This window comes from Oncorhynchus gorbuscha, linkage group LG18 (assembly GCF_021184085.1).
Source record: "Oncorhynchus gorbuscha isolate QuinsamMale2020 ecotype Even-year linkage group LG18, OgorEven_v1.0, whole genome shotgun sequence".
Classification (NCBI taxonomy): Eukaryota; Metazoa; Chordata; class Actinopteri; order Salmoniformes; family Salmonidae; genus Oncorhynchus; species Oncorhynchus gorbuscha.
In genome coordinates, this window is record NC_060190.1 from 72740935 (window position 1) to 72750934 (window position 10000).

The window sequence follows — 10000 nt, forward strand, 5'->3', positions numbered from 1 at the left end:
TGCCCTCACTCACCTGCATCTCTCAGAATCCTCTACCAGCCCTCACTCACCTGCATCTCTCAGCATCCTCTACCAGCCCTCACTCACCTGCATCTTTCAGCATCCTCTACCAGCCCTCACTCACCTGCATCTCTCAGCATCCTCTACCAGCCCTCACTCACCTGCATCTCTCAGCATTCTCTACCAGCACTCACTCACCTGCATCTCTCAGCATCCTCTACCAGCCCTCACTCACCTGCTTCTCTCAGCATCCTCTACCATCCCTCACTCACCTGCATCTCTCAGCATCCTCTACCATCCCTCACTCACCTGCATCTCTCAGCATCCTCTACCAGCCCTCACTCACCTGCATCTCTCAGCATCCTCTACCAGCCCTCACTCACCTGCATCTCTCAGCATCCTCTACCAGCACTCACTCACCTGCATCTCTCAGCATCCTCTACCAGCACTCACTCACCTGCATCTCTCAGCATCCTCTACCATCCCTCACTCACCTGCATCTCTCTGGTTGCTATTCCTGGTCATCTATTCCTCCATCAGTTGTGTAAATATAATTTCTCTGCGATGGCGAGGGGTGATGCAGACCCCTGATGGGTCTTCTGGAGTTACATTTGGAGCAGCTTGTGGAGTTGGCAGTGTTTCATCACCTGTTATAACATTGAGCTCAGACCAGTCTGAGTAGACTGTGCAAGTTCACTGTCATGCAGCCTCTGCGTGTCAGTGAGTGAAAGGCCTCCAGCTTTACAGCACAGAAAACGGCTTGTTTCTAGTCTAAACAGTTGTATAATAATGACCCATGTTACCAGGTCTTGTTTCTAGTCTAAACAGTTATATAATAATAATAATATATAATAATAATAATAATAATAATAATATATGCCATTTAGCAGACGCTTTTATCCAAAGTGACTTACAGTCATGTGTGCATACATTCTACGTATGGGTGGTCCCGGGAATCGAACCCACTACCCTGGCGTTACAAGCGCCATGCTCTACCAACTGAGCTACAGAAGGACCACTGACCCATGTTACCAGACACACCTTTTTCTTTCCAGCGGGATTTGCCTTTTATATAATTTCACAAATCATGTCGCGTGCTGCTTTAAACTAGTCCCGGGTTGCTAATTATTGGTTTGATAACAATCAACATAGTTCAGTCACATTACCTAGCTAGCTAACTACCTGGTAACTTGACCGTAGGTCTAAGCAAATTTTATTGGCACAGAAAGATAGGAAAAGGGTCTGCTACTCATGAAATGTGATTCATATAGTTGTGATTCATATGATGTGATTCAAATCGGTGTGCTTCGTGTAGGTAGGATTCATATAGGTGTGATTCATATAGGTTTGATTCTTATAGGTGTGATTCATATAGGTAGGATTCATGTAGGTGTGATTCATGTAGGTGTGCTTCATGTAGGTAGGATTCATATAGGTGTGATTCATATAGGTGTGATTCATATAGGTGTGATTCAAATCGGTGTGCTTCGTGTAGGTAGGATTCATATAGTTGTGATTCATATAGGTTTGATTCTTATAGGTGTGATTCATATAGGTAGGATTCATGTAGGTGTGATTCATGTAGGTGTGCTTCATGTAGGTAGGATTCATATAGGTGTGATTCATATAGGTGTGATTCATATAGGTGTGATTCATATAGGTGTGATTCAAATCGGTGTGCTTCGTGTAGGTAGGATTCATATAGGTGTGATTCATATAGGTGTGATTCATATAGGTGTGATTCAAATCGGTGTGCTTCGTGTAGGCCTAATGGAAGCCTAAACTATATCAAAAATATTTACATTTTTGGTGCCTCTTAAATTGTCTTTGGTGCATAACGTTTTAACATTTGGAAGCAGTGTGTGTTTGTGGGAGCAGCGTGTGTTTGTGGGAACAGCGTGTGTTTGTGGGAACAGCGTGTGTTTGTGGGAGCAGCGTGTGTTTGTGGGAGCAGCGTGTGTTTGTGGGAGCAGCGTGTGTTTGTGGGAGCAGCGTGTGTTTGTGGGAGCAGCGTGTGTGTGTGTGTGTGTGTGTGTGTGTGTGTGTGTGTGTGTGTGTGTGTGTGTGTGTGTGTGTGTGTGTGTGTGTGTGTGTGTGTGTGTGTGTGTGTGTGTGTGTGTGTGTGTGTGTGTGTGTGTGTGTGTGTGTGTGTGTGTGTGTGTGTGTGTGTGTTAGAAAAGGAGACCGCGGGAGTGTGTGGCCTTTGCCAATATGAGCAAATCAGCCATTCTATGCAGTATTTTATTATACACCGAAAAGTGTGAAGTTAAATTCAATGTGTTGTATTGAGTAGAAGTGTGAATTTCAGTGACAGATAGCATAGCACATTGCGCAGAACATTTAGAAAATGTGAACAAGTGCCCCGGGGGACGGGCTGAACAGCACGCTAGGCAACACATGTTCCCCTCATGGTACTACTTGGTATCGTGGTACTACTTGGTATCGTGGTACTACTTGGTATCGTGATACTACTTGGTATCGTGATACTACTTGGTATCGTGGTACTTGGCCTGGTATCGTATCGTATCGTTAGTAAAATGTTGGTATCGTTACAAAACTAGTCCTAACAAGATTTTCTGAATACTTGTTTTTCTTCAGCCCAGAGCAGAGGTTCTCAGAGCATATCAAGGATGAGAGGAACACGGATTTCCAGAAGAAGTTTATCCTCAAGAGAGACGACGCCAGTATGGACAAGGACGATAATCAGGTCATTAGTCCCTTTTTTTATTCTTCACTGTTGCTTTCTATTACTTAAATACTTAACAGTTCTGATTCACAGATTCTTCATACATGTTATTTGTAGCTGTTTTTACCTGTCTTTGTAGAACACGAGGATACGATATATGAGAAGGCTGAATGTAATATGTCCTGTTGACGATTATCTGAGTATATAAATCTCTCTCACAATATTTTAATATTTTAACTTCCTGAGAAGATGCTCTGAATAGTATTCGGTGAATACCACTTCTTGTCCAATGATGTTTACTGATCACACCCCTTCTTCCTCTTGTCCGATCGCAGATCCGCGTGCCGCTGTCGGACGGGCGGCGCAGCAAATCCATAGAAGAGAGGGAGGAGGAGTATCAGAGGGTACGAGACCGGATCTTTTCCCGAGAAGTAAGTGGTGGAGGATAGGAGATGCTCTTAGGCACAGAACTAGGATCAGTTTACCCTCACCAAATCGTGACAATAAGCATCGTATGTGGTAGCGCACACAACTGACCCAAGTTCAGCGGATCTGGCTCCCGAGGGGCTCAGCGGTCAAAGGTACTACATCTCAGTGCTAGAGGCGTCGCTACAGACACCCTGGTTCGATCCCGGGCTGTATCACAACCGGCCGTGATCGGGAGTCCCATAGGGCGGCACACAATTTGGCCTAGCGTCTTCCAGTTTAGGGGAGGGTTTGGCCGGGGTAGGCCGTCATTGTAAATAATAATTTGTTTTTAACTGACTTGCCCAGTTAAATAAATGTCTCAGGGCAACTCTGGTCGGGCTCAACAGTTGGGGATGGGGATGGACAGTTGGGGATAGGGCTGGACAGTTGGGGATGGACAGTTGGGGATGGGGATGGACAGTTGGGCATGGGGATGGACAGTTGGGGATGGACAGTTGGGGATGGACAGTTGGGGATGGGGATGAACAGTTGGGCATGGGGATGGACAGTTGGGGATGGGGATGGACAGTTGGGGATGGGGATGAACAGTTGGGGATAGGGCTGGACAGTTGGGGATGGGGATGGACAGTTGGGCATGGGGATGGACAGTTGGGCATGGGGATGGACAGTTGGGCATGGGGATGGACAGTTGGGGATGGACAGTTGGGGATGGGGATGAACAGTTGGGGATAGGGCTGGACAGTTGGGGATGGACAGTTGGATGGACAGTTGGGGATGGGGATGGACAGTTGGGGATGGACAGTTGGGGATGGACAGTTGGGGATGGACAGTTGGGGATGGATAGTTGGGGATGGGGATGGACAGTTGGGGATGGATAGTTGGGGATGGACAGTTGGGGATGGACAGTTGGGGATGAACAGTTGGGGATGAACAGTTGGGGATGAACAGTTGGGGATGAGCAGTTTGGGATGAACAGTTTGGGATGAACAGTTTGGGATGGACAGTAGGGGATGGACAGTAGGGGATGGACAGTTGGGGATGGGGGTGGATAGTTGGGGATGGGGGTGGATAGTTGGGGATGGATAGTTGGGGATGGACAGTTGGGGATGGACAGTTGGGGATGGATAGTTGGGGATGGATAGTTGGGGATGGATAGTTGGGGATGGGGATGGACAGTTGGATGGACAGTTGGGGATGGGGATGGACAGTTGGGCATGGGGATGGACAGTTGGGGATGGAGATGGACAGTTGGGGATGGATAGTTGGGGATGGACAGTTGGGGATGGGGATGGACAGTTGGGGATGGATAGTTGGGGATGGGGATGGACAGTTGGACGGACAGTTGGGGATGGACTGTTGGGGATGGACAGTTTGGCATGGGGATGGACAGTTGGGGATGGACAGTTGGGGATGGTGAGGGACAGTTGGGGATGGTGAGGGACAGTTGGGGATGGACAGTTGTGGATGGGGATGGACAGTTGGGGATGGATAGTTGGGGATGGGGATGGATAGTTGGACGGACAGTTGGGGATGGACAGTTGGGGATGGACAGTTGGGGATGGACAGTTGGGGATGGACAGTTGGGGTGGATAGTTGGGGATGGACAGTTGGGGATGGATAGTTGGGATGGATAGTTGGGGTGGACAGTTGGGGATGGACAGTTGGGGATGGACAGTTGGGGATGAGGATATATATTGTTGGGGATGAGGATGGATAGTTGGGGATAGGGATGGATAGTTGGCGATGGGGATGGATAGTTGGCGATGGGGATGGATAGTTGGGGATGAGGCTGGATAGTTGGGGATGGATAGTTGGGGATGGACAGTTGGGGATGGGAATGGATAGTTGGGGATGGGGATGGATAGTTGGGGATGGGGATGGATAGTTGGGGATGGACAGTTGGGGATGGACAGATGGGGATGGGGCTGAATAGTTGGGGATGAGGATGGATAGTTGGGGATGGACAGTTGGGGATGGGGATGGATAGTTGGGGATGGACAGTTGGGGATGGATAGTTGGGGATGGATAGTTGGGGATGGACAGTTGGGGATGGACAGTTGGGGATGGATAGTTGGGTATGGGGATGGATAGTTGGGGATGAGGATATATAGTTGGGGATGAGGATGGATAGTTGGGGATGGGGATGGATAGCTGGGGATGGATAGTTGGGGATGAGGATATATAGTTGGGGATGAGAATATATAGTTGGGGATGAGGATGGATAGTTAAGGGATAGGGATGGATAGTTGGGGATGGGGATGGATAGTTGGGGATGGGGATGAGGATGGATAGTTGGGGATGGATAGTTGGGGATGGACAGTTGGGGATGGGGATGGACAGTTGGGGATGGGAATGGATAGTTGGGGATGGGGATGGATAGTTGGGGATGGGGATGGATAGTTGGGGATGGGGATGGATAGTTGGGGATGGATAGATGGGGATGGACAGTTGGGGATGGATAGTTGGGGATGGACAGTTGGGGATGGGGATGGATAGTTGGGGATGGACAGTTGGGGATGAGGATGGATAGTTGGGGATGAGGATGGATAGTTGGGGATGGACAGTTGGGGATGAATAGTTGGGGATGAGGATGGATAGTTGGGGATGGACAGTTGGGGATGGACAGTTGGGGATGGATAGTTGTACTTAACTTGTTTCCCACTGTGTTCTATTATCCACTGTTTTAACCAGAAGTTAATTTTAATAACGTAATGGTGGAATAGAGTAAGAAGGCAGAGTAAATAAGTTCATTTTAATAACGTAATGGTGGAATAGAGTAAGAAGGCAGAGTAAATAAGTTATGTCCATATTCTTGGAGGTCACGAGTGAACCTTGGTTAAGTTTTGGGATAATAAAAATATGTTCTCAATAAGCTACTTGGTCAAATGATAGCTATTAAATAAACATATTTCTGGGACCAACAAGCTACAGCTATTGGTAATTTACAGGTGTCTCCTTCCTTTTCAGTCCTCTCAAAATGGATACATCAACGACAACAGGTAAGTTCACAGTAGCTCCCAGTAACAGTATGCATCACAGTGGAGAGTTGAATGTGTGTACTAGTGAAGGGGACCCCTAGAGTACGGGGTTAGTCTCCAGCCAGTATCGTCCCTTAGGTGTGTAGGAGAGGCAGTCGGGGCGGCCTGGTCACAGCAAAGCCCCCTAACCCTGTTCTAAACCCCCTGGCACCATACAATTACACCACCAAGTTATGTTGAGATGTTTTTGAAGAGATCTAATAATTCTGGCAATATATCTTCAGTTTCAAGCCCCAACGTTTGGGTTTGCTAAGTTTGAATGTTGTGTTGAACTGACAATAGTTTTCCACATGTAGTCCAAAGCACAACAAAAGTACATCTTTCAACCCCTCTCCCTTTCTAACGATGATTATTAAACCAATGTGTTTGAGAGACAAAAAGAAGTGAACTTTGTTCCCTGTTTTAAAAAATATATGTTTTTTTACTGTCAACATTTCTGCTCTGTGTGCATGCTCTTTTCTGGGCTGGGGCTTGGATACAGTGCAACACTGTTACAAATGATCGCTCCCTATCCCTCCCCTTGGTCCTTTCCCCCTCAGTGTTGGCGTGTCTGAAGGTCAAGACAGGTTTAAACAGTGGTAAAATTTTCACCATATTACTTCCATATTTACATATCATTGAAGGGTAAGGGCCAAGGGGAGAGGTAGGGAATGAATTGAGAACGGCTGTTCCAAAACCTACATGGCCCCTTCTCCTATACCCACCCAGTAACCCCGGCTCTCCTATCTCTCCCTCCACTGTCCCCCAACAGACTTTCCCCTGAAGGCTACTCCTCTACCTCTCAAAAGAGGAGGCAGATCTTTAGGTACTGACACATCCATGTGACGTGTGACTGTAGCAGTCTGTGATTGTGTTGCCATGCCGTCCCCCCCCCCTCTGTCTAGTAGTAATTTGATATGACTGACTGATTGTGTGCATCCAGAAATGGCACCTTATTCCCTACTTAGTGCGTTTATAGGGTGGTTAGGTTGCCATTTCAGACCTTAGCTGAATGTTGGTGTTGTTGCTTGGCGTGGGTTGGCTCAGAGCAACACCTATGGCATGGCTGCTTTGTGTTTTCTGGGGGGGGGGGGGGACTGGGTACTGCTTTGTGTTTTCTGGGGGGGGGGACTGGGTACTACTTATTATCCCTCAATTATCTTTGCTGCATCCTCCATGATCTCTGTTTCTGTCTACTACTACTACTGTCTGTGGTGTCCCGAGGATAGATCTACTACTACTGTCTGTGGTGTCCCGAGGATAGATCTACTACTACTGTCTGGTGTCCTGAGGATAGATCTACTACTACTGTCTGTGGTGTCCTGAGGATAGATCTACTACTACTGTCTGTGGTGTCCTGAGGATAGATCTACTACTACTGTCTGTGGTGTCCTGAGGATAGATCTACTACTACTGTCTGTGGTGTCCTGAGGATAGATCTACTACTCTCTGTGGTGTCCTGAAGATGGATCTACTACTACTGTCTGTGGTGTCCTGAGGATAGATCTACTACTACTGTCTGTGGTGTCCTGAGGATAGATCTACTACTACTGTCTGTGGTGCCCTGAGGATAGATCTACTACTACTGTCTGGTGTCCTGAAGATAGATCTACTACTACTGTCTGTGGTGTCCTGAAGATAGATCTACTACTACTGTCTGTGGTGTCCTGAGGTTAGATCTACTACTACTGTCTGTGGTGTCCTGAGGATGGATCTGCTGCTACTCTGTCCTAAAGAGAGATGCAGTAACACTAATATCACATGTGTCATTACCACGGTGAATTATTGTAATTTGTGTTTGTGTCAATTAATCCCATAAGGGACGGGTTGCCAATTTGTCAATTTGACTCAAAAATAACATTTAATTCATTCATCATCAGATCTTTTGTGTTGGTTGTGATTCAGTGATTCTGTTTGTACCACAGCTGTGACACGTACAAACTGAAATGTCATTAGCCGACTGACCTCAGTAACGTTGAAAAGAGGGGTTTGGGGTTCAGTGCCAATAGTTCAACAGACGAGCGTTTGCATAATCACGTCTCACTGAATTGAGACTTACTGTCCCTTTTTCGCTTGTGTTGTCTTAGTGCAAATCCTACATTTGTGTGTGTGGAGATGATGATTCATAGGTAATTCAGTATTCTCATCTCCTCCTGACAATGTTTACCATGTCACATATACAGTAGAATCATATAGGTATTTTGTAGGGGGGAAATTCTAATGAAATCTGAAGTGCAACATTTTTTTTAGGGAAAATTTATTGTGACAGAACATCTCCCCCTGTGTTGGATGGAGAGAGTGTTGTGTTTTGAAACAGGAGAGAAAGAATGTCGTGATTTTAAAAGCAGGATCTCGCTCTCGCTCATCTTTTACTGCACAGTGTGAGCGAGCTACCACCCTACCTTTCTTTTCTTAAAATAGGCGGTGGAAGCTGGGAGGCAGGGAGGCGGGACAGATGAATAGGAAGGAGGCGGGGAGAGAGGTGGGGAGAGGGGCAGGAAGAGAGGTGGGGAGAGGGGTGGGGAGAGAGGCGGGGGGAGAGGGGCGGGGAGAGGCGGGGAGAGGGGTGGGAGAGAGGTGGGGAGAGGGGGCGGGAAGAGAGGTGGGGAGAGGGGTGGGGAGAGAGGCGGGGGAGAGGGGTGGGGAGAGGTGGGGAGAGGGGCAGGAAGAGAGGTGGGGAGAGGGGCAGGAAGAGAGGTGGGGAGAGGGGTGGGGAGAGGGGCAGGGAGAGGGGTGGGGAGAGGGGCAGGGGAGAGGGGTGGGGAGAGGGGCAGGAAGAGAGGTGGGGAGAGGGGCAGGAAGAGAGGTGAGGAGAGAGGGGCAGGGAGAGAAAAAAACGGGAGACTGGGAGAGAAAGAGGCAGGGAGAACGCCTAAAATAGCTCATCCATTAATTACTGTTTCTCTGAAATATTTATCACCAACTGCTACATTCAAACATATTTACACCACCAATCATTTCTACCTTTTTGTCTCCTCATATCTGATATTATACGGATATTCCCTGGCTTTTGTTTTGGTTCTATTTCAATCTTCTGTCCTAGGCTACCTCAGTCATTTCTCTGAATATCTAGAACAGACACGTTTAGCTGATCTGGTTATTTTGCGTACCTGTGTTTGTCTTTAAGTGGTGTAGCTTGCTATTAGGGCATGTTTCTTCCCATCAAATAGGTAACTAGGGTATTCTGCAGTCAGAGCACTCCACTGTAATTCACTTGAGTTGTATTTTCCCTTGTTTAGTCAGAAATCCAAGCATTTTTTGTCCGCATTTTAAGTCATAAGTCTGTCACCACAATACCCTCACAAACCTGCATTTGTCAGGCTTTTTGTTCAGTGCAATGCCCTATCATCCATATTTGATGACGCTAGAACAAACGAAAAGTATATAAACATGGTGACAGTGAGCGACAAAGCTGTAGTTTTGGAGGTAATGGGAAGTAGATAGTAATGGGAAGTAGATAGTAATGGGAAGTAGATAGTAATGGGAAGTAGATAGTAATAGGAAGTAGATAGTAATGGGAAGTAGATAGTAATGGGAAGTAGATAGTAATGGGTAGTAGATAGTAATGGGAAGTAGATAGTAATGGGAAGTAGATAGTAATGGGTAGTAGATAGTAATGGGAAGTAGATAGTAATGGGAAGTAGATAGTAATGGGAAGTAGATAGTAATGGGAAGTAGATAGTAATGGGAAGTAGATAGTAATGGGAAGTAGATAGTAATGGGAAGTAGATAGTAATGGGAAGTAGATAGTAATGGGAAGTAGATAGTAATGGGAAGTAGATAGTAATGGGAAGTAGATGGTAATGGGAAGTAGATGGTAATGGGAAGTAGATGGTAATGGGAAGTAGATGGTAATGGGAAGTAGATG

The 10000-nt window shown here is 46.8% G+C and overlaps 1 protein-coding gene across 9 annotated transcripts in view; it reads left to right on the forward strand.

Moving 5' to 3' along the window:
- The window catches only part of LOC124003041 (R3H domain-containing protein 2-like), a 103715-nt gene that overhangs the window by 55123 nt on the left and 38592 nt on the right, over nt 1-10000 (forward strand). For 7 of the 9 annotated variants that reach the window (XM_046311016.1, XM_046311019.1, XM_046311020.1 and 4 more), the window contains exons 9-12: nt 2599-2707; nt 3022-3117; nt 6083-6114; nt 6905-6958. In XM_046311016.1, coding sequence (XP_046166972.1) covers nt 2599-2707; nt 3022-3117; nt 6083-6114; nt 6905-6958 — 291 coding nt within the window. The remainder of the gene's footprint in view (nt 1-2598; nt 2708-3021; nt 3118-6082; nt 6115-6904; nt 6959-10000) is intronic. The other 2 variants (XM_046311022.1, XM_046311024.1) reach the window with 1 other exon arrangement.